The 25,620-nt window shown below is 45.1% G+C and overlaps 1 protein-coding gene across 3 annotated transcripts in view; it reads left to right on the top strand.

The window, feature by feature from the left end:
- Positions 1-25,620, top strand: part of SLC18A2 (solute carrier family 18 member A2) — a 397,553-nt gene that overhangs the window by 274,236 nt on the left and 97,697 nt on the right. For all 3 annotated transcript variants that reach the window (XM_088459064.1, XM_088459062.1, XM_088459063.1), the window contains 4 exons: positions 14,613-14,705; positions 16,852-16,941; positions 17,126-17,169; positions 17,263-17,323. In XM_088459064.1, the coding sequence (XP_088315190.1) occupies positions 14,613-14,705; positions 16,852-16,941; positions 17,126-17,169; positions 17,263-17,323 (288 nt within the window). The remainder of the gene's footprint in view (positions 1-14,612; positions 14,706-16,851; positions 16,942-17,125; positions 17,170-17,262; positions 17,324-25,620) is intronic.

Genomic DNA, 25,620 nt, shown 5'->3' with positions numbered 1-25,620 from the left:
TAATGGCAATGTGTGGTTGTGATGATATTGGTAATGGATGGTGATTGTGATGAAGGGTAATGACAATGTGTGGTAGTGGTGATGGATGTTGATTGTGATGAAGGGTAATGGCAATGTGTGGTAGTGGTGATGGATGGTGATTGTGATGAAGGGTAATGGCAATGTGTGGTAGTGGTGATGGATGGTGATTGTGATGAAGGGTAATGGGAATGTGTGGTAGTGGTGATTGGTGGTAATGGCAATTTGTGATAGTTGTGATATATGGTGATGAAGTGTAATGGCAATGTGTGGTAGTGATGATATTGGTAATGGATGGTGATTATGATGAAATGTAATGGCAATGTGTGGTAGTGGTGATGGATGTTGATTGTGATGAAGGGTAATTGCAATGTGTGGTAGTGGTGATGGATTGTGATTGTGATGAATGGTAATGGCAATGTGTGGTAGTGGTGATATTGGTAATGGATGTTGATTGTGATGAAGGGTAATTGCAATGTGTGGTAGTGGTGATGGATGGTGATTGTGATGAAGGGTAATGACAATGTGTGGTAGTGGTGATGGATGGTGATTGTGATGAAGTGTAATGAAAAAGTGTTGTAGTGGTGATATTGATGATGGATGGTTATTGTGGTGAAGGGTAATGGCAATGTGTGGTAGTGGTGATTGATGGTGATTGTGATGAATTGTAATGGCAATGTGTGGTAGTGGTGATAGGTGATTGTGATGGAGGGTAATGGCAATGTGTGATAGTTGTGTTGGATGGTGATGAAGTTTAATGGCAATATGTGGTAGTGGTGATATTGTTAATGGATGGTGATTGTGATGAAGGGTAATGGCAATGTTTGGTACTTGTAATGGATGGTAACTGTGATGAAGGGTAATGGCAATGTGTGGTAGTGGTGATTGGTGGTAATGGTAGTGGTGATGAATGGTGATTGTGATGAAGGGTAATGGCAATGTGTGGTAGTGGTGATGAAGTGTAATGACAATGGTTGGTAGTGGTGATATTGGTGATGGATGGTGATTGTGATGAAGTGTAATGACAATGTGTGGTAGTGGTGATATTGGTGATGGATGGTGATTGTGATGAAGGCTAATGGCAATGTGTGGTAGTGGTGATGGATGGTGATTGTGATGAATGGTAATGGCAATGTGTGGTAGTGGTGATGGATGGTGATTGTGATGAAGTGTAATGGCAATGTGTGGTTGTGATGATATTGGTAATGGATGGGGATTATGATGAAGGGTAATGGCAATGTGTGGTAGTGGTGATGGATGGTGATTGTGATGAAGGGTAATGGCAATGTGTGGTAGTGGTGATATTGGTAATGGATGGTGATTGTGATGAAGGATAATGGCAATGTGTGGTAGTGGTGATGGATGGTGATTGTGATGAATGGTAATGGCAATTTGTGGTAGTGGTGATGGATGGTGATTGTGATGAAGTGTAATGGCAATGTGTGGTAGTGGTGATGGATGGTGATGGTGATGAAGTATAATGACAAAGTGTGGTCGTGGTGATATTGATGGATGGTGATTGTGATGAAGGGTAATGGCAATGTGTGGTAGTGGTGTTTGGTGGTAATGGCAATTTGTGATAGTTGTGATATATGGTGATGAAGTGTAATGGCAATGTGTGGTTGTGGTGATGGATGGTGATTGTGATGAAGGGTAATTGCAATGTGTGGTTGTGGTCATGGATGGTGATTGTGATGAAGGGTAATGACAGTGTGTGGTAGTGGTGATGGATGGTGATTGTGATGAAGGGTAATGACAATGTGTGGTAGTGGTGATGGATGGTGATGGTGATGAAGTATAATGACAAAGTGTGGTCGTGGTGATATTGATGGATGGTGATTGTGATGAAGGGTTATGGCAATGTGTGGTAGTGGTGATGGATGGTGATTGTGATGAAGGGTAATGGCAATGTGTCGTAGTGGTGATGGATGGTGATTGTGATGAAGGGTAATGGGAATGTGTGGTAGTGGTGTTTGGTGGTAATGGCAATGTGTGATAGTGGTGATGGATGGTGATGAAGTGTAATGGCAATGTGTGGTAGTGGTGATATTGGTAATGGATGGTGATTATGATGAAGGGTAATAGCAATGGGTGGTAGTGGTGATATTGGTGATGGATGGTGATTGTGATGAAGTGTAATGACAATGTGTGGTAGTGGTGATATTGGTGATGGATGGTGATTGTGATGAAGGGTAATGGCAATGTGTGTTAGTGGTGATGGATGGTGATTGTGATGAAGGTTAATGACAATGTGTGGTAGTGGTGATGGATGGTGATTGTGATGAAGGGTAATGGCAATGTGTGGTGATGGATGGTGATTGTGATGAAGTGTAATGGCAATGTGTGGTAGTGGTGATGGATGGTGATTGTGATGAAGGGTAATGGCAATGTGTTGTAGTGGTGATATTGGTAATGGATGTTGATTGTGATGAAGGGTAATTGCAATGTGTGGTAGTGGTGATGGATGGTGATTGTGATGAAGTGTAATGACAATGTGTGGTAGTGGTGATATTGTTGATGCATGGTGATTGTGATGAAGGGTAATGGCAATGTGTGGTAGTGGTGATGGATGTTGATTGTGATGAAGGGTAATTGCAATGTGTGGTAGTGGTGATGGATGGTGATTGTGATGAAGGGTAATTACAATGTGTGGTAGTGGTGATGGATGGTGATTTTGATGAAGTGTAATGAAAAAGTGTGGTAGTGGTGATAGATGATTGTGATGGAGGGTAATGGCAATGTGTGGTAGTGGTGATGGATGATTGTGATGGAGGGTAATGGCAATGTGTGATAGTTGTGTTGGATGGTGATGAAGTGTAATGGCAATGTGTGGTAGTGGTGATATTGTTAATGGATGGTGATTGTGATGAAGGGTAATGACAATGTGTGGTAGTGGTGATATTGGTGATGGATGGTGATTGTGATGAAGGGTAATGTTTGGTACTGGTAATGGATGGTGACTGTGATGAAGGGTAATGGCAATGTGTGGTAGTGGTGCTGGATAGTGATTGTAATGAAGGGTAATGACAATGTGTGGTAGTGGTGATAGATGGTGATTGTGATGAAGTGTTATGACAATGGTTGGTAGTGGTGATATTGGTGATGGATGGTGATTGTGATGAAGTGTAATGACAATGTGTGGTAGTGGTGATATTGGTGATGGATGGTGATTGTGATGAAGTGTAATGACAATGTGTGGTAGTGGTGATATTGTTGATGCATGGTGATTGTGATGAAGTGTAATGACAATGTGTGGTAGTGGTGATATTGGTGATGGATGGTGATTGTGATGAAGGCTAATGGCAATGTGTGGTAGTGGTGATGGATGGTGATTGTGATGAATTGTAATGGCAATCTGTGGTAGTGGTGATGTATAATTGTGATGGAGGGTAATCGCAATGTGTGGTAGTGGTGATGGATGATTGTGATTGAGGGTAATGGCAATGTGTGGTAGTGGTGATGGATGGTGATTGATGAAGGGTAATGTCAATGTGTAGTAGTGGTGATGGATGGTGATTTTGTTGATGGGTAATGGTAATGTGTGGTAGTGGTGAAGGATGGTGATTGTGATGAAGGGTAATGGCAATGTGTGGTAGTGGTGATGGATGGTGATTGTGATGAAGGGTAATGGCAATGTGTGGTAGTGGTGATGGATGGTGATTGTGATGAAGGGTAATGGCAATGTGTGGTAGTGGTGATTTTGGTAATGGATGTTGATTGTGATGAAGGGTAATTGCCATGTGTGGTAGTGGTGATGGATGGTGATTGTGATGAAGGGTAATGACAATGTGTGGTAGTGGTGATGGATGGTGATTGTGATGAAGTGTAATGAAAAAGTATTGTAGTTGTGATATTGATGATGGATGGTGATTGTGGTGAAGGGTAATGGCAATGTGTGGTAGTGGTGATTGATGGTGATTGTGATGATTTGTAATGGCAATGTGTGGTAGTGGTGATAGATGATTGTGATGGAGGGTAATGGCAATGTGTGGTAGTGGTGATGGATGATTGTGATGGAAGGTATTGGCAATGTGTGATAGTTGTGTTGGATGGTGATGAAGTGTAATGGCAATGTGTGCTAGTGGTGATATTGTTAATGGATGGTGATTGTAATGAAGGGTAATGGCAATGTGTGGTAGTGGTGATATTGGTGATTGTGATGAAGTGTAAAGGCAATGTTTGGTACTGGTAATGGATGGTGACTGTGATGAAGGGTAATGGCAATGTGTGGTAGTGGTGATGGATAGTGATTGTAATGAAGGGTAATGACAATGTGTGGTAGTGGTGATGGTGATGAAGTGTAATGAAAAAGTGTGGTAGTGGTGATATTGATGGATGGTGATTGTGCTGAAGGGTAATGACAATGTGTGGTAGTGGTGATGGATGTTGATTGTGATGAAGGGTAATGGCAATGTGTGGTAGTGGTGATGGATGGTGATTGTGATGAAGGGTAATGGCAATGTGTGGTAGTGGTGATGGATGGTGATTGTGATGAAGGGTAATGGGAATGTGTGGTAGTGGTGATATATGGTGATGAAGTGTAATGGCAATGTGTGGTTGTTGTGAAATTGGTAATGGATGGTGATTGTGATGAAGGGGAATGGCAATGTGTGGTTGTGATCATGGATGGTGATTGTGATGAAGGGTAATGACAATGTGTGGTTGTGGTCATGGATGGTTTTTTTGATGAAGGGTAATGACAATGTGTGGTTGTGGTGATGGATGTTGATTGATGATGGGTAATGGCAATGTGTGGTGATGGATGGTGGTTGTGATGAAGGGTAATGACAATGTGTGGTAGTGGTGATATTGGTAATGGATGGTGATTTTGATGAAGAGTAATGGTAATGTGTGTAAGTGGTGAAGGATGGTGATTGTGATGAAGGGTAATGGCAATGTGTGGTAGGTGGTGATGGATGGTGATTGTGATGTTGGGTAATGGCAATGTGCGGTACTGTTGATTGGTGGTAATGGCAATGTGTGATAGTGGTGAATGATGGTGATTGTGATGAAGGGTAATGGCAATGCGTGGTAGTGGTGAAGGATGGTGATTTTGATGAAGGTTAATGGCAATTTGTGATAGTGGTGAAGAATGGTGATTGTGATGAAGGGTAATGGCAATGTTTGGTAGTGGTGATTGGTGGTAATGGCAATGTGTGATAGTGGTGATGGATGGTGATGAAGGGTAATGGCAATGTGTGGTAGTGGTGAAAGTGGTGATGGATGGTGATTGTGATGAAGGGTAATGGCAATGTGTGGTAGTGGTGATGGATGGTGATTGTGATGAAGGGTAATGGCAATGTGTGGTAGTGGTGATATTGGTAATGGATGGTGATTATGATGAAGGGTAATGGCAATGTGTGATATTGGTAATGGATGGTGATTATGATGAAGGGTAATGGCAATGTGTGGTAGTGGTGATGGATGGTGATTGTGATGAAGGGTGATGGCAATGTGTGGTAGTGGTGATGGATGGTGATTGTGATGAAGGTTAATGACAATGTGTGGTAGTGGTGATGGATGGTGATTGTGATGAAGGGTAATGGCAATGTGTGGTAGTGGTGATGGATGGTGATTGTGATGAAGGGTAATGGCAATGTGTGGTAGTGGTGATGGATGGTGATTGTGATGAAGAGTAATGGCAATGTGTGGTAGTGGTGATATTGGTAATGGATGGTGATTGTGATGAAGGGTAATGGCAATGTGTGGTAGTGATGATATTGGTAATGGATGGTGATTATGATGAAATGTAATGGCAGTGTGTGGTAGTGGTGATGGTGATGGATGGTGATTGTGATGAATGGTAATGGCAATTTGTGATAGTTGTGAAGAATGGTGAGTATGATGAAGGGTAATGGCAATGTGTGGTAGTGTTGATATAGGTAATAGATGGTGATTATGATGAAGGGTAATGACAATGTGTGGTAGTGGTGATATTGTTGATGCATGGTGATTGTGATGAAGTGTAATGACAATGTGTGGTAGTGGTGATATTGGTGATGGATGGTGATTGTGATGAAGGGTAATGGCAATGTGTGTTAGTGGTGATGGATGGTGATTGTGATGAGTTGTAATGGAAATGTGTGGTAGTGGTGATGGATGATTGTGATGGAGGGTAATGGCAATGTGTGATAGTGGTGATGGATGGTGATTGATGAAGGGTAATGGCAATGTGTGGTGATGGATGGTGATTGTGATGAATTGTAATGGCAATGTGTGGTAGTGGTGATTGGTGGTAATGGTAATGTGTGATAGTGGTGATGGATGGTGATGAAGTGTATAGGCAATGTGTGGTAGTGGTGATATTGGTAATGGATGGTGATTATGATGAAGGGTAATGGCAATGTGTGGTAGTGGTGATATTGGTGATGGATGGTGACTGTGATGAAGGGTAATGGCAATGTGTGGTAGTGGTGATGGATGGTGATTGTGATGAAGGGTAATGACAATGTGTGGTAGTGGTGATGGATGGTGATTGTGATGAAGGTTAATGGCAATGTGTGGTAGTGGTGATATTGGTAATGGATGGTGATTATGATGAAGGGTAATGGCAATGTGTCATTGTGGTGATATTAGTGATGGATGGTGATTGTGATGAAGGGCAATGACAATGTGTGGTAGTGGTGATGGATGTTGATTGTGATGAAGGGTAATGGCAATGTGTGGTAGTGGTGATGGATGGTGATTGTGATGAAGGGTACCGTCAATGTTTGGTAATGGTGATGGATGGTGATTGTGATGACTGGTAATAGCAACGTGTAGTAGTGGTAATGGATGGTGATTGTGATGAAGGGTAATGGCAATGTGTAGTAGTAGTGATGGATGGTGATTGTGATGAAGGGTAATGGCAATGTGTAGTAGAGGTGATGGATAGTGACTGTGATGAAGGGTAATGACAATGTGTGGTAGTGATGATATTGGTAATGGATGGTGTCTGCGATGAAGGGTAATGGCAATGTGTGGTAGTGGTGATGGATCGTGATTGTGATGAAAGGTAATGGCAATGTGTGGTAGTGGTGATGGATGGTGATTTTGATGAAGGGTAATGGCAATGTGTAGTATTGGTGATGGATGGTGACTGTGATGAAGTGTAATCGCAATGTGTGGTAGTGGTGATGGATGTTGATTGTGATGAATGGTAATGGCAATGTATGGTAGTGGTGATGGATGGTGATTTTGATGAAGGGTAATGGCAAAGTGTGGTAGTGGTGATGGATGGTGTTCGTTATGAAGGGTAATGGCAATGTGTGGTAGTGGTGATGGATGGTGATTGTGATGAAGGGTAATGGCAATGTGTAGTATTGGTGATGGATGGTGACTGTGATGAAGGGTAATGGCAATGTGTGGTAGTGATGATATTGGTAATGGATGGTGATTATGATGAAATGTAATGGCATTGTGTGGTAGTGGCGATGGATGTTGATTGTGATGAAGGGTAATTGCAATGTGTGGTAGTGGTGATGGATGGTGATTGTGATGAATGGTAATGGCAATGTGTGGTAGTGGTGATGGATGGTGATTGTGATGAAGGGTAATGGCAATGTGTGGTAGTGCTGATATTGGTAATGGATGTTGATTGTGATGAAGGGTAATTGCAATGTGTGGTAGTGGTGATGGATGGTGATTGTGATGAAGGGTAATGACAATGTGTGGTAGTGGTGATGGATGGTGATTGTGATGAAGTGTAATGAAAAAGTGTTGTAGTGGTGATATTGATGATGGATGGTGATTGTGGTGAAGGGTAATGGCAATGTGTGGTAGTGGTGATTGATGGTGATTGTGATGAATTGTAATGGCAATGTGTGGTAGTGGTGATAGATGATTGTGATGGAGGGTAATGGCAATGTGTGGTAGTGGTGATGGATGATTGAGATGGAGGGTAATGGCAATGTGTGATAGTTGTGTTGGATGGTGATGAAGTGTAATGGCAATGTGTGGTAGTGGTGATATTGTTAATGGATGGTGATTGTGATGAAGGGTAATGGCAGTGTGTGGTAGTGGTGATGGATAGTGATTGTATTGAAGGGTAATGACAATGTGTGGTAGTGGTGATGAAGTGTAATGACAATGTGTGGTAGTGGTGATATTGTTGATGCATGGTGATTGTGATGAATGGTAATGGCAATGTGTGGTAGTGGTGATGGATGGTGATTGTGATGAAGGGTAATGGCAATGTGTGGTAGTGGTGATATTGGTAATGGATGGTGATTGTGATGAAGGATAATGGCAATGTGTGGTAGTGGTGATGGATGGTGATTGTGATGAATTGTAATGGAAATGTGTGGTAGTGGTGATGGATGGTGATTGATGAAGGGTAGTGGCAATGTGTGGTGATGGATGGTGGTTGTGATGAAGGGTAATGGCACTGTTTGGTAGTGGTGATTGGTGGTAATGGCAATATGTGATAGTGGTAATGGTTGGTGATTGTGATGAAGTGTAATGGCAATGTGTAGTAGTGGTAATGGATGGTGATTGTGATTGGAGGTAATGGCAATGTGTGGTAGTGGTGATTGGAGGTAATGGCAATGTGTGATAGTGGTGATGGATGGTGATGAAGTGTAATGGCAATGTGTGGTAGTGGTGATATTGGTAATGGATGGTGATTATGATGAAGGGTATTGGCAATGTGTGGTAGTGGTGATATTGGTGATGGATGGTGATTGTGATGAAGGGTAATGGCAATGTGTGTTAGTGGTGATGGATGGTGATTGTGATGAAGGTTAATGACAATGTGTGGTAGTGGTGATGGAAGGTGATTGTGATGAAGGGTAATGGCAATGTGTGGTAGTGGTGATATTGGTAATGGATGGTGATTGTGATGAAGTGTAATGACAATGTGTGGTAGTGGTGATATTGTTGATGCATGGTGATTGTGATGAAGTGTAATGACAATGTGTGGTAGTGTGATATTGGTGATGGATGGTGATTGTGATGAAGTGTAATGACAATGTGTGGTAGTGGTGATATTGGTGATGGATGATGATTGTGATGAAGTGTAATGACAATGTGTGGTAGTGGTGATATTGTTGATGCATGGTGATTGTGATGAAGTGTAATGACAATGTGTGGTAGTGGTGATATTGGTGATGGATGGTGATTGTGATGAAGGCTAATGGCAATGTGTGGTAGTGGTGATTGATGGTGATTGTGATGAATTGTAATGGCAATCTGTGGTAGTGGTGATGTATAATTGTGATGGAGGGTAATCGCAGTGTGTGGTAGTGGTGATGGATGATTGTGATTGAGGGTAATGGCAATGTGTGGTAGTGGTGATGGATGGTGATTGATGAAGGGTAATGTCAATGTGTGGTAGTGGTGAAGGATGGTGATTGTGATGAAGGGTAATGGCAATGCGTGGTAGTGGTGAATGATGGTGATTTTGATGAAGGGTAATGGCAATTTGTGATAGTGGTGAGGAATGGTGAGTATGATGAAGGGTAATGGCAATGTTTGGTAGTGGTGACTGGTGGTAATGGCAATGTGTAGTAGTGGTAATGGATGGTGATTGTGATGAAGGGTAATGGCAATGTGTGGTAGTGGTGATTGGAGGTAATGGCAATGTGTGGTAATGGTGATTGGTGGTAATGGCAATGTGTGATAGTGGTGATGGATGGTGATGAAGTGTAATGGCAATGTGTGGTAGTGGTGATATTGGTAATGGATGGTGATTATGATGAAGGGTAATGGCAATGTGTGGTAGTGGTGATATTGGTGATGGATGGTGATTGTGATGAAGGGTAATGGCAATGTGTGGTAGTGGTGATGGATGGTGATTGTGATGAAGGGTAATGGCAATGTGTGGTAGTGGTGATATTGGTAATGGATGGTGATTATGATGAAGGGTAATGGCAATGTGTCATTGTGGTGATATTAGTGATGGATGGTGATTGTGATGAAGGGTAATGACAATGTGTGGTAGTGGTGATGGATGTTGATTGTGATGAAGAGTAATGGCAACGTGTGGTAGTGGTGATGGATGGTGATTGTGATGAAGGGTACCGTCAATGTTTGGTGATGGATGGTGATTGTGATGAATGGTAATAGCAACGTGTAGTAGTGGTAATGGATGGTGATTGTGATGAATGGTAATGGCAATGTGTGGTAGTGGTGATGGATGGTGATTGTGATGAAGGGTAATGGCAATGTGTAGTATTGGTGATGGATGGTGACTGTGATGAAGGGTAATGACAAGGTATGGTAGTGATGATATTGGTAATGGATGGTGATTGTCATGAAGTGTAATGGCAATGTGTTTTTAGTGGTGTTGGCGATAGTTGTGAAGGGTAATGGCAATGTGTGGTATTGGTGATGGATAGTGATTGTGATGAATTGTAATGGCAATGTGTGGTATTGGTGATGGATGGTGATTGTGATGAATTGTAATGGCAATGTGTGGTAATGGTGATGGATGATTGTGATGGAGGGTAATGGCAATGTGTGGTAGTGGTGATGGATGGTGATTGATGAAAGGTAATGGCAATGTGTGGTGATGGATGGTGATTGTGATGAATTGTAATGGCAATGTGTGGTAGTGGTGATTGGTGGTAATGGCAATGTGTGGTAGTGGTGATGGATGATTGTGATGGAGGGTAATGGCAATGTGTGATAGTGGTGATGGATGGTGATTGATGAAGGGTAATGTCAATGTGTAGTAGTGGTGATGGATGGTGATTGATGAAGGGTAATGGCAATGTGTGGTGATGGATGGTGATTGTGATGAATTGTAATGGCAATGTGTGGTAGTGGTGATTGGTGGTAATGGCAATGTGTGATATTGGTGACTGATTGTGATGAAGGGTAATGACAATGTGTGGTAGTAGTGAAAGATGGTGATTTTGATGAAGGGTAATGTTAATGTGTGGTAGTGGTGAAGGGTAATGGCAATGTGTGGTAGGGGTGATTGGTGGTAAAGGCAATGTGTGGTAGTGGTGATGGATGCTGATTGTGATGAAGTGTAATGGCAATGTGTGGTAGTGGTGATATTGGTAATGGATGGTGACTGTGATGAAGGGTAATGGTAGTGTGTGGTAGTGGTGATGGATGGTGATTGTGATGTTGGGTAATGGCAATGTGCGGTACTGTTGATAGGTGGTAATGGCAATGTGTGATAGTGATGATTGATGGTGATTGTGATGAAGGGTAATGGCAGTGCGTGGTAGTGGTGGATGGTGATATTGATGAAGGGTAAAGACAATGTGTGGTAGTGGTGAAGAATGGTGATTGTGATGTTGGGTAATGGCAATGTGTGGTAGTGGTGATTGTGACGAAGGGTAATTGCAATGTGTGGTAGTCGTGATTGGTGGCAATGGCAATGTGTGATAGTGGTGATGGATGGTGATTGTGATGAAGGGTAATGGCAATGTTTGGTAGTGGTGATTGGACGTAATGGCAATGTGCGATAGTGGTGATGGATGGTGATTGTGATGAAGGGTAATTGCAATGTGTGGTAGTGGTGATTGGAGGTAATGGCAATGTGTGATAGTGGTGATGGATGGTGATTGTGATGAAGGGTAATGGCAATGTTTGTTAGTGGTGATTGGACGTAATGGCAATGTGCGATAGTGGTGATGGATGGTGATGAAGTGCAATGGGAATGTGTGGTAGTGGTGATATTGGTAATGGATGGTGATTGTGATGAAGGATAATGGCAATGTGTGGTAGTGGTGCAGGAAGGTGATTGTGATGAAGGGTAATTGCAATTTGTGGTAGTGGTGATGGATGGTGATTGTGATGAAGGGTAAGGGCAATGTGTGGTAGTGGTGATGGATGGTGATTGTGATGAAGGGTAAGGGCAATTTGTGGTAGTGGTGATGGATGGTGATTGTGATGAAGGGTAAGGGCAATGTGTGGTAGTGGTGATTGTTGGTAATGGCAATGTGTGGTAGTGATGATGGATGGTGATTGTGATGAAGTATAATGGCAATGTGTGGCAGTTGTGATATTGGTAATGGATGGTGATTGTGATGAAGGGTAATGGCAATGTGTTTTGTTGGTGATGGATGGTGATTGTGATGAAGTGTAATGGCAATGTGTGGTAGTGGTGATATTGTTACTGGATGGTGATTGTAATGAAGGGTAATGGCAATGTGTGGTGATTGTGATGAAGCGTAATGGCAATGTATGGTAGTGGTGATGGATGGTGATTGTGATGAAGGGTAATGGCAATGTGTGGTAATGGTGATGGATGGTGATTGTGATGAAGGGTAATGGCAATGTGTGGTAGTGCTGATGGATGGTGATTGTTATGAAGGGTAATGACAATGTGTTGTAGTGATGATGGATGGTGATTGTGATGAAGGGTAATGGAAATGTATGATAGTGGTGATGGATGGTGATTGTGATGAAGGGTAATGGCAATGTGTGGTAGTGGTGTTGGATGGTGATTGTGATGAAGGGTAATGGCAGTGTGTGGTAGTGGTGATAGTGGTGATGGATGGTGATTGTGATGAAGGGTAATGGCAATGTTTGGTAGTGGTGATGGATGGTGATTGTGATGAAGGGTAATGGCAATGTGTGGTAGTGGTGATATTGGTAATGGATGGTGATTGTGATGAAGGGTAATGGCAATGTGTGGTAGTGGTGATATTGGTGATTGTGATGAAGGGTAATGGCAATGTGTGGTAGTGGTGATGGATGGTGATTGTGATGAAGTGTAATGACAATGTGTGGTAGTGGTGATGGATGGTGATTGTGATGAAGGATAATGGCAATGTGTGGTAGTGGTGATATTGGTAATTGATGGTGATTGTGATGAAGGGTAATCGCAATGTGTGGTAGTGGTAATGGATGGTGATTGTGATGGAGGGTAATGGAAATGTGTGGTAGTGGTGATGGATGATGATTGTGATGAAGGGTAATGGCAATGTGTGGTAGTGGTGTTGGATGGTGATTGTGATGAAGGGTAATGGCAATGTGTGGTAGTGGTGATGGATGGTGATTGTGATGAAGGGTTATGACAATGTGTGGTAGTGGTGATATTGGTAATGGATGGTGATTGTGATGAAGGGTAATGGCAATGTGTGGTAGTGGTGATAGTGGTGATGGATGGTGATTGTGATGAAGTGTAATGGCAATGTGTGGTAGTGGTTATAGATGGTGATTGTGATGAAGGGTAATGGCAATGTGTGGTAGTGGTGATAGTGGTGATGGATGGTGATTGTGATGAAGGGTAATGGCAATGTGTGTGGTAGTGGTTATGGATGGTGATTGTGATGAAGGGTAATGGCAATGTGTGGTAGTGGTGATATTGGTAATTGATGGTGATTGTGATGAAGGGTAATGGCAATGTGTGGTAGTGGTAATGGATGGTGATTGTGATAAAGGGTAATGGAAATGTGTGGTAGTGGTGATGGATGGTGATTGTGATGAAGGGTAATGGCAATGTGTGGTAGTGGTGATGGAGGGTGATTGTGATGAAGGGTAATGGCAATGTGTGGTAGTGGTGATAGTGGTGATGGATGGTGATTGTGATGAAGGGTAATGGCAATGTGTGGTAGTGGTGATATTGGTAATGGATGGTGATTGTGATGAAGGGTAATGGCAATGTGTGGTAGTGATGATGGATGGTGATTGTGATGAAAGGTAATGACAATGTGTGGTAGTGGTGATGGATGGTGATTGTGATGAAGGGTAATGACAATGTGTGGTAGTGGTGATGGATGGTGATTGTGATGAAGGGTAATGACAATGTGTTGTAGTGGTGATGGATGGTGATTGTGATGAAGGTTAATGGCAATGTGTGGTAGTGGTGATATTGGTAATTGATGGTGATTGTGATGAAGGGTAATGGCAATGTGTGGTAGTGGTGAAAGTGGTGATGGATGGTGATTGTGATGAAGGGTAATGGCAATGTGTGGTAGTGGTGATGGATGGTGATTGTGATGAAGGGTAATGGCAATGTGTGGTAGTGGTGATATTGGTAATGGATGGTGATTGTGATGAAGGGTAATGACAATGTGTGGTAGCGGTGATGGATGGTGATTGTGATGAAGGTTAATGGCAATGTGTGGTAGTGGTGATATTGGTAATTGATGGTGATTGTGATGAAGGGTAATGGCAATGTGTGGTAGTGATGATGGATGGTGATTGTGATGAAGGGTAATGACAATGTGTGGTAGTGGTGATGGATGGTGATTGTGATGAAGGGTAATGACAATGTGTGGTAGTGGTGATGGATGGTGATTGTGATGAAGGGTAATGGCAATGTGTGGTAGTGATGATGGATGGTGTTTGTGATGAAGGGTATTGACAATGTGTGGTAGTGGTGATGGATGGTGATTGTGATGAAGGGTAATGACAATGTGTGGTAGTGGTGATAGTTGGAAAATGGTGACAGCTGAGGGAAGTTAATGAGGATTTAAGGTATTGATGTTGGATAGTCATGATGTGTGTAAACTATGATGAGTGGTAGCTGATTATTGTGACAATGATTAGTATAGGAGATAAAGTGATTATAGTTAAACAAGCATATTGTGATTCTGAGGAAGGAGGATGCTGTTAGTGCATCATGTGATAATAGAGGGCATAAAGCTCCTCTGGATTTAGGTATTGGGAAATACTGGCAGAGTTAATCGTACTCTCTCTGCTCCCCGCAGGTATGGGCTTGCTGGCCAGTGTTTACACAGATGACCAGGAGCGAGGAAACGCTATGGCATTTGCGCTAGGAGGACTGGCGATGGGTGTACTAGGTGAGCATATTTACCATTCAGCAGTGTGGGTAAAACATTTCTGTTTTCCATATAATAATCAGATGGCATTGTCTGACATGGTTATTGGTAACTTTGGTTTTGCATTAAATCTACTTTCAGTATTTCAGCGTTTGTTTTGTTTTTTGTTGCTTTGGACGTTTCCCGGCTCCTCGTAGGTGTTCTGTTCTTCCAGTTGTAAATTAGTAGCATTTATAGTCTGAAATTAGATTTGGTACAGTGACGATGGCAATTTATTCCGCTCTGGGGTGTGGACGGGTATAATCGGTTGTATGTGGATAAAACATGCATCTGATTGAATTGGTTGATGCAAACATTTAAGTACAGTAACCATGAAATATTGTCCTTTATTTCTTGGTTGAGATATGAGTCAAAATAAGGATGGCCCCATTGATTCTCTTGATGTGGCAACAGGTGAAGTGGACTTGTATTATAACTTACAAAACAGCTGTAAACATTTGTATGTGATTGTAATATACAGTTATTGTTATTATTCTGACATCTACCATCAACGTATCAAGTAGCAATTTAGAGGTTTACAGCAAGAAAATATTTGTTATAATTTATTGCCTACATAACCTTGCCTTAGTTTTGAGGTTCCATAGAACTGTATGAGAATGCTTTCCATGAGATAGGTATATTTTCTTTAGGGAAACTGTCCTTTTCGTCCAGGTTCAATGGTAGGTTTTCCCATTAGGAGTTGGTAGGTTCCTCTGTGGTGGGAGGGAGGGGTGATAAGTCACCTATGAGAGCATGGTCAGATACCTTTTACCACGTGGGTATATTTCTTCATAAAAATATAGAAAGTTCCTCATGAGAGTGTTTGTTCCACTATGACAATATGGAAGGTTCCACCAAAAGAAGCTGGCAGATCACCTCATGGGAATATAGAAGGTTCCACCATGAGATGCTGGCATATTTACCCATGATAGTATGGAAAAATAACACTATGAGAGGCTGGTAGATTGTCCCATGAGAGTATGGTAGATTGCTCCATGGGAATATGGGAGATTCCACCATGAGAGGCTGGTAGATTGCCCAGTGGGCTGTGGTAGATTCCACCATGCAACACTGGCAGATTGGTCCATGAAAGTATGGTAGATTCCACAATGATAAACTGGCAGATTGCCCAATGAGAGTACAATAGGTTCCACCATGAGAGGCTGGCAGTTTGCTCCATGAGAGTACAATAGGTTCCACCATGAGAGGCTGGCAGGTTGCTCCATGAGAGTACAATTGGTTCCACTATGAGAGGCTGGCAGATTGCTCCATGAGAGGACAATAGGTTCCACCATGAGAGGCTGGCAGATTGTTCCATGAGAGTACAATAGGTTCCACCATGAGAGGCTGGCAGATTGCTCCATGAGAGTATAATAGGTTCCACCATGAGATGCTGGCAGATTGCTCCATGAGATTACAATCGGTTCCACCACGAGAGGCTGGCAGATTGCTCCTTTGACATATGGAAGATTCCACCATGAGAGACTGACAGATTGCTCCATCAGAGTAAGGTAGTTTCCACCATGAGAGGCTGGCAGATTGCCCCATGAGAGAATGGAAGCTACCACTATGAGAGGCTGGCAGATTGTCCCATGAGAGTATGGAAGGTACCACTATGAGAGGCTGGCAGATTGTCCCATGAGAGAATGGAAGGTACCACTATGAGAGGCTGGCAGATTGTCCCATGAGAGAATGGAAGGTACCACTATGAGAGGCTGGCAGATTGCCCCATGAGAGTATGGAAGGTACCACTATGAGAGCTGGCAGATTGCCCCATGAGAGTATGGAAGGTACCACTATGAGAGGCTGGCAGATTGCCCCATGAGAGTATGGAAGGTACCACTATGAGAAGCTGGCAGATTGAGGCTGGCAGATTGCCCCTGAGAGTATGGAAGGTACCACTATGAGATGCTGGCAGATTGTCCCATGAGTGTATGGAAGGTACCACTATGAGAGGCTGGCAGATTGCCCCATGAGATAATGGAAGATTACAGTTACATAGTAATAAATGACTATTGGTTTCATCCGTGTTCCATGTGATCTCTCTCAGGAAGAAGCCACGCAGTGACATGTTGTGTTTATGTATTGATGTAATAGCGTAATATAGCAATAAGTATTATTATCGCAGTGGGACCTCCTTTCGGAAGCATCTTATATGAGTTTGTGGGGAAGACGGCTCCATTTCTGGTGCTGGCAGTTCTAATCCTGTTTGATGGTGGTGAGTACACTATTTATTATATAGTAATCAGAAACCTCATTGTATGTATATTATATAGTTATCAGATACATCACTGTATGTATATTATATAGTAATCAGATACCTCACTGTGTATATTATATAGTAATCAGATACCTCATTGTATGTATATTATATAATGTATGGGTTTTCTTTCTCTGTCCAGCTCTACAACTCTTTATCCTCCAGCCTTCTAGAATGCAGCCGGAGGTTAGTCCCCACCTTAGTCCCAATCTTCTCAGATGAGTAATGAGGTGACAGGAACATCCCAATTTCAGCCCTATTCTCTTTCTGTTCTTTCAGAGTCAAACTGGGACCTCTCTATGTACCCTACTAAAGGACCCCTATATCCTAATCGCTGCAGGTACTATAACATGAGCATGCATAATTTATATGTATGTCCAGCATTATGTGAGTGACAGCACCCTCTCCGCGTGCCAGGGCTGGGTCTGCAGATAACCCCGTCTATGACGCCAGTCTATGTGCCAAGAATATATCCAGTAAACCATCCGCCTTAATGGTCACAATTGCTTTTTGGACCTTGAGTGATAGATTCAAAAAATTTTCTGACATTGAAGATGGTGTGTAAGAATTCTCAGGCAGACATGGTTTTTTCTCTATGGATATACGGATGTGACCACATACATGTAGCCTCCTTGTGTGTTAAACAGCCATCCTAGTCACACCATGCCGTGACGTGACTGGGTAGCACTGAGTGTCATTTTGTGCATCTTATTCTCACAACGGTGCAGTGTCACAGCCGCTGTGTAAAATTATATGCATCATGCCTATATTATGTGTGTGACTGCGGCTGTATCTGCATGCCTATATTCTGTGTGTGTGACTGCAGGTGTATCTGCATGCCTATATTCTGTGTGTGACTGCGGGTGTATCTGCATGCCTATATTCTGTGTGTGTGACTGCGGGTGTATCTGCATGCCTATATTCTGTGTGTGACTGCAGGTGTATCTGCATGCCTATATTCTGTGTGTGTGACTGCGGGTGTATCTGCATGGCTATATTCTGTGTGCAACTGCGGGTGTATCTGCATGGCTATATTCTGTGTGTCTGACTGTGGGTGTATCTGCATGCCTATGTTCTGTGTGTGACTGCAGGTGTATCTGCATGCCTATATTATGTGTGTGACTGCAGGTGTATCTGCATGCCTATATTCTGTGTGTGTGTGACTGCGGGTGTATCTGCATGGCTATATTCTGTGTGCAACTGCGGGTGTATCTGCATGGCTATATTCTGTGTGTCTGACTGTGGGTGTATCTGCATGCCTATATTCTGTGTGTGTGACTGCGGGTATATCTGCATGCCTATATTCTGTGTGTGACTGCGGCTGTATCTGCATGCCTGTATCCTGTGTGTGACTGCGGGTGTATCTGCATGCCTATATTCTGTGTGTGTGACTGCGGGTGTATCTGCATGCCTATAGTCTGTGTGTGACTGCGGGTGTAGCGGTATGCCTATATTCTGTGTGTGTGACTGCGGGTGTTTCTGCATGCTTATATTCTGTGTGTAACTGCAGGTATATCTGCATGCCTATATTCTGTGTGTGACTGCGGCTGTATCTGCATGCCTATATTCTGTGTGTGTGACTGCGGGTGTAGCGGTATGCTTATATTCTGTGTGTAACTGCAGGTATATCTGCATGCCTATATTCTGTGTGTGACTGCGGCTGTATCTGCATGCCTATATTCTGTGTGTGTGACTGCGGGTGTAGCGGTATGCCTATATTCTGTGTGTAACTGCAGGTGTATTTGCATGCCTATATTCTGTGTGTGACTGCGGCTGTATCTGCATGCCTATATTCTGTGTGTGTGACTGCGGGTGTAGCGGTATGCCTATATTCTGTGTGTGACTGCGGGTGTAGCGGTATGCCTATATACTGTGTGTGAAATATATAGCACACAAAATCACCATCTATCCTCCGCCTCTTGAGAAAGCCGCCGGTGTTCGGAGAAACTAGTTGAGGACACGGACCACTTGTGAGAGCTGAACCCAATTGCTGCCGCAGACTAATCCCCCTGGGACTATTTCCATATATCTCTCCAGCTCACACATCATACACACAGCTGAAGCCCCACGTGACCCGCGCAGCCTACTGTGAGTGAGGCACTTGGAGGACTGAGGACGGATTTCTCCATCAGGATAGACGGTGGTTTTGTGTGCTATATTTTTCATGCTGCTGGAGTCCGAGCTACCATCATCTGCAAGCCACTGGAGTTCTCTCATTCCACATTATTACATTGGAAGCGCACATTCACAGCGTATTGTGGAACATTGCCAGCTATTTAGTTGTATTGGGCCACTCAGCTCTCAATTTACTGTTTCTCAGTTACTGGACACTCTGTTGCTAATAGCTGTGGATCACTGTCAGCTACTTAGTTTTATTGGGGTATTCAGCTTTCATTTCATTGCTATATGAAATAATTTTTTCTCAGTTTTTCAGAACATTGCTGCTAACTGGGTCATTTTCACTTGGCTCATTGAAGCATCAGAGTTCAGATGCTCAATCCATCAATTTGAGAATAATAGAGATATTGTATTGTGATTGTTTATCTTTTAATTGTAATTTTGTGCTTCATTTGAAGACATGTTATTCATTTAAATACATACTGTGTGTATAGAATTTTCTTATACTCCCGGGAGTTTTATTGAGATTTTTGAAAGTTTATATATATTGATATTTTAGCCTTCAATAAAGGTGGTTTATAAATACCCTCCCTTATTTGTGTTCTTAGACACCACCTACTTTTTTTGTGTATTTCGTTATGTGTAACACGACTTGTAGCGCACGGAGGATAGATGTATGTGGGCATATCTGTGTATAGATAAAAGCTTTAGGCTGGCACTCTGGTTGAATATACCAAGCACTGGAATACGATAGCGTTAGCCTTTAGTAGATTATGGACTATGTAACACAGATATCTCTGGATCCCTCCCCGTCGGTCTCACTGATGCATGCGCAGGGTGAAGGCAGTAAGCGCGCCGGATCGGGACCAGGAAGTGATGGTACACGTTATAACTCTGGTTCCAGCTCTCCGCTGGTCCCGTCAAGAGATTGTCGGCTAAATTCACATGGGGAATTTAAATTTTCGCTTTGTGAATCTAGTTAAAAATATGGCATCACTGCCGCATTAAACATGGAGATTGTTATAAATAGGGCCCCAAGAACCTCAGAGTTCTGATACGTTGGAGCACACTTATGTATCTTGTGATTGTGTAAGCCAGTCAGTGTATTGTCTCTGTGACTGACTGCAGAGCTAGGTAATGCTGGCCTTTAGCTATTAAATGCATACTGTATGTATGTGTGTATGTTATGCTATATACATGCGAGTGTGTTTATGTAAAAGGTGTATACACCAATCAGAAACCACCGGCCTAATATTGTGCAGCTCCCCTGAGTGCCACCAAAACACCTCTGACTCGTCCAGGCACGGACTCCACAAGACCTTCTGTAGTTATCCTGTAGTATCTGGCACCAAGTCGTTAGCACCAGAGCCTTTGTCAGGTCACTGGGGTTTTGTAGATTTAGATCAGGACCCTCGGGATTAGCTTTGTATGTGGTAATAGTAGTGGAAGCTTGAGGCCTTGATAGAAGGATATCTACAGGTGATTGCCAACAAACAGATATAATATAGGCTGTAGGAAAATACTGGATAGAGTGCCAGAAACACTACAGGCTAAGGGCCTGATTCAGACCCGCTCGCTAGTGCATAGCACTCACAAGCGGGTCATTGGTGGCCCAGTGCGCACGGGTGGCATGTGCAAGCCCCGTAGCGAGTGAGAACTTCACTCGCTCCGGGGCTCGCAACAAAAGTTGATCAACAACTCGCCCTATTTTGTAGGCAGGTAGGGGGGGTGGCTGAACAAATGGATGCATTCCCGAAGGAACGCCTGCAGTTTGTGGGTGGCCCTACTGACTTCTGACCCTGAGCAGGAAGTCCACTCAGAATTGCAAGTGCTGAGACCCTACCATTGGGTCTTGTTGCAATGCCGATGGTCGCGGTAATCGCCAGGCCGCTCGCACAAGCTGTGGTTAGTCACCCACAGCTTTACGAGCAGCCTGGAGGCAGTTTTAAAAAAAGAAAAATCCGCCCTGATTCAGAGCGAGCGATTGCAAGCACTGAGCACCTCTGAATCAGGCCCTAAGGGGGTCATTCAGACCCGTTCGCGAGCAAAGGACGCTCGGAAACGGGTCGATGTTGCCCCACTGCGCATGCGCACGACGGAGGGAGCTCCGTCGTGCGCATGCGCGAGACCCGGATAGCGACGGGCTCTCCGTCGCTCCGGGTCTCGCACCAAAGGGGGCGTGCTGTCGATGTTGATTGACAGCACGCCCCCTTTGGTATGCGTGCCGGGGGCGTGACTGCCAGACGGAGGCGTTCCCATGGGAACGCCTACTGTCTGAGTCCGGCCCCACTGACATCAGTAATGATGTCAGTGGGAGTGATTTTGGCTCTGATAGAGCCAAAATCACTCCTGGGCTTGCGGAAGCAAGACCCTACCGCAGGGTCTCGTCGCAAGCCCGATGGTCGCGATGGTCTTTGACCATCGCGACCATCTTTTTGGTCGCTCGCATAAGCTGTGGGTGGTCACCCACAGCTATGCGAGCGGCCAGGAGGCTGCTCCAAATTTAGCTGGGACGGCCCTGATTCAGAGCGAGCGCTCTGGTCAGAGCGTTCAGCTCTGAATCAGGCCCTAAGTCTCTAGATGATATGCACTTAGAGCTGCAGTAAGCATAGGCAGAAGGTGACCACAGCTAAGTGCCTGTAGTACCGGTGTCAGCCGGCAGGAGATGATGACACTGGAGTGAAGCTCAGGATACTAGAAGCTGAGTCAGATGCAGAAACTGGGACAGTGCTGGAAGCCAATTCAGCCAGGAGACTGTACTCAGAGTTGTTCTGCATTGACATGGGCACAGGAAATGGTTTAAATAGGACGCTTCCAGCACATAATGGCCGAGCAGGTCATGTGACCTCAGCTGCTGGGATTTGGTTGGCAGATTATAGTCATGTGAAACTAAACAATAGCTTCAGCGCTGTTCAGGGGCCTATCCATTAGCAGATGACTATTTCTGAGAGATGAAAGACAAAAGATATCCCTTGAAAATTCCAGTGTGTCTGATGATGGAGGTAGTGTAGTGTGACAGTGTGTGAGGTCTCTGTGTAATGAGGATGACATGTTGCAGTGTGGCTGATGATGGAGGCGGTGCAGTGTGGATGATGGAGGAGGTGCTGTGTGGCTGATAATAGATGAGGTGCGGTGTGGCTGATGATGGAGGTGGTGCGGTGTGTCTGATGATGGAGGCGGTGCAGCGTTGCTGATAATAGAGGAGGTGCAGCGTGGCTGATGGAGGTGGTGCTGTGTGGCTGATGATGGAGGCGGTGCAGTATGGCTGATAATGGAGGTGGTGCGGTGTGGCTGATGATGGAGGTGGTGCGGTGTGGCTGATGGAGGCAGTGTGGTGTGGCTGATGATGGAGGTGGTGCTGTGTGGCTGATGATGGAGGCGGTGCAGTGTGGCTGATGATGGAGGTGGTGCGGTGTGCCTGATGATGGAGGTAGTGTAGTGTGACAGTGTGTGAGGTCTCTGTGTAATGAGGATGACATGGTGCAGTGTTGCTGATGATGGAGGCGGTGCGGTTTGGCTGATGATGGAGGCGATGCGGTGTGTCTGATGAAGGAGGCGGTGCAGTGTGGATGATGATGGAGCAGTGTGGTTTGGCTGATGATGGAGGTGGTGCAGTGTGGCTGATGGAGGAGGTGTGGTGTGGCTGATGATGGAGGCAGTGTGACAGTGCGTGAGGTCTTTCAATAATAAGGATGACATGGTGTGATGTGGCTGATGATGGAGTTGGGGCATTTTGGCTGATGATGGAGGCAGTGCAGTGTGGCTGATGATGGAGGCGGTGCGGTGTGGCTGATGATGGAGGTGGTGCAGTACGGCTGATGATTGAGGCGGTGCAGTTCAGCTAATGATGGAGGCGGTGCTGTGTGGCTGATGATGTAGGTGGTGCAGTGTGGCTGATGATGGAGGTATTGTGACAGTGTATGAGGTCTCTGTAATGAGGATGACATGGTGCGGTGTGGTTGATGATGGAGGCGGTGTGGTATGGCTGTTTATGGAGGTGGTGCAGTGTGGCTGATAATGGAGGTAGTGTAGTGTGACAGATTATGAGGTCTTTTTGTAATGAGGATGACATGGTGTGGTGTGGCTGATGATGGAGGCGGTGTGGTGTGGCTGATGATGGAGGCGGTGTGGCTGATGATGGAGGTGGTGTGGTGTGGCTGATGATGGAGGTGGTGCAGTGTGACAGTGTGTGAGGTCTCTGTGTAATGAGGATGACATGTTTCGGTGTGGCTGATGATGGAGGTGGTGTGGCTGATGATGGAGGTGGAGAGGTGTGGCTGATGATGGAGGTGGGGCAGTGTGGCTGATGGTGGAGGTGGTGCAGTGTTGCTGATGATGGAGGCGGTGCGGTTTGGCTGATGAAGGAGGCGGTGCAGTGTGGATGATGATGGAGCAGTGCGGTTTGGCTGATGATGGAGGTGGTGCAGTGTGGCTGATGGAGGAGCTGTGGTGTGGCTGATGATGGAGGCAGTGTGACAGTGTGTGAGGTCTTTCAATAATAAGGATGACATGGTGTGATGTGGCTGATGATGGAGTTGGTGCATTTTGGCTGATGATGGAGGCAGTGCAGTGTGGCTGATGATGGAGGTGGTGCAGTGTAGCTGATGGAGGTGGTGCAGTATGGCTGATGATGGAGGCGGTGTGGTGTGGCTGATTATGGATGTGGTGCGGTGTGGCTGATGGAGGTGGTGCGGTGTGGCTGATGATGGAGGCGGTGCGGTGTGGCTGATGATGGAGGCAGTGTGTGAGTGGTTGAGGTCTTTGAGTAATGAGAATGACATGGTGCGGTGTGGCTGATGATGGAGGCAGTACAGTGTGGCTGATGATGGAGGCTGTGCAGTGTGGTTGATGATGGAGGCGGCGTAGTGTAGCTGATGATGGAGGTGGTGCGGTGTGGCTGATGATGAAGGTTGGTGCAGTACGGCTGATGATGGAGGCGGTGCAGTTCAGCTAATGATGGAGGCGGTGCTGTGTGGCTGATGATGTAGGTGGTGCAGTGTGGCTGATGGAGGAGGTGTGGTGTGGCTGATGATGGTGGCAGTGTGACAGTGTGTGAGGTCTTTCAATAATAAGGATGACATGGTGCTGTGTGGCTGATGATGGAGGCGGTGTGGTGTGGCTGATTATGGATGTGGTGCGGTGTGGCTGATGGAGGTGGTGCGGTGTGGCTGATGATGGAGGCAGTGTGAGAGTGGTTGAGGTCTTTGAGTAATGAGAATGACATGGTGCGGTGTTGCTGATGATGGAGGCAGTACAGTGTGGCTGATGATGGAGGCTGTGCAGTGTGGGTGATGATGGAGGCGGCGTCGTGTAGCTGATGATGGAGGCGGTGCGATGTGGCTGATGATGGAGGTTGGTGCAGTACGGCTGATGATGGAGGCGGTGCAGTTCAGCTAATGATGGAGGCGGTGCTGTGTGGATGATGTAGGTGGTGCAGTGTGGCTGATGGAGGAGGTGTGGTGTGGCTGATGATGGTGGCAGTGTGACAGTGTGTGAGGTCTTTCAATAATAAGGATGACATGGTGTGATGTGTCTGATGATGGAGTTGGTGCATTTTGGCTGATGATGGAGGCGGTGCAGTGTGGCTGATGATGGAGGTATTGTGACAGTGTATGAGGTCTCTGTAATGAGGATGACATGGTGCGGTGTGGTTGATGATGGAGGCGGTGTGGTATGGCTGTTTATGGAGGTGGTGCAGTGTGGCTGATAATGGAGGTAGTGTAGTGTGACAGATTATGAGGTCTTTTTGTAATCAGGATGACATGGTGTGGTGTGGCTGATGATGGATGCGGTGTGGCTGATGATGGAGGTGGTGTGGCTGATGATGGAGGTGGTGCAGTGTGACAGTGTGTTAGGTCTCTGTGTAATGAGGATGACATGTTTCGGTGTGGCTGATGATGGAGGTGGTGCGGTGTGGCTGATGATGGAGGTGGTGCGGTGTGGCTGATGGAGGCAGTGTGGTGTGGCTGATGATGGAGGTGGTGCTGTGTGGCTGATGATGGAGGCGGTGCAGTGTGGCTGATGATGGAGGTGGTGCGGTGTGCCTGATGATGGAGGTAGTGTAGTGTGACAGTGTGTGAGGTCTCTGTGTAATGAGGATGACATGGTGCAGTGTTGCTGATGATGGAGGCGGTGCGGTTTGGCTGATGATGGAGGCGATGCGGTGTGTCTGATGAAGGAGGCGGTGCAGTGTGGATGATGATGGAGCAGTGTGGTTTGGCTGATGATGGAGGTGGTGCAGTGTGGCTGATGGAGGAGGTGTGGTGTGGCTGATGATGGAGGCAGTGTGACAGTGCGTGAGGTCTTTCAATAATAAGGATGACATGGTGTGATGTGGCTGATGATGGAGTTGGGGCATTTTGGCTGATGATGGAGGCAGTGCAGTGTGGCTGATGATGGAGGCGGTGCGGTGTGGCTGATGATGGAGGTGGTGCAGTACGGCTGATGATTGAGGCGGTGCAGTTCAGCTAATGATGGAGGCGGTGCTGTGTGGCTGATGATGTAGGTGGTGCAGTGTGG

The sequence above is a fragment of the Taudactylus pleione genome, unplaced genomic scaffold, assembly GCF_031769625.1.
Source record: "Taudactylus pleione unplaced genomic scaffold, aTauple2 ptg000892l, whole genome shotgun sequence".
NCBI classification, from domain to species: Eukaryota; Metazoa; Chordata; class Amphibia; order Anura; family Myobatrachidae; genus Taudactylus; species Taudactylus pleione.
The sequence above is the reverse complement of the archived record's forward strand: the minus strand, read 5'-3'. Positions and strand labels throughout refer to the sequence as shown.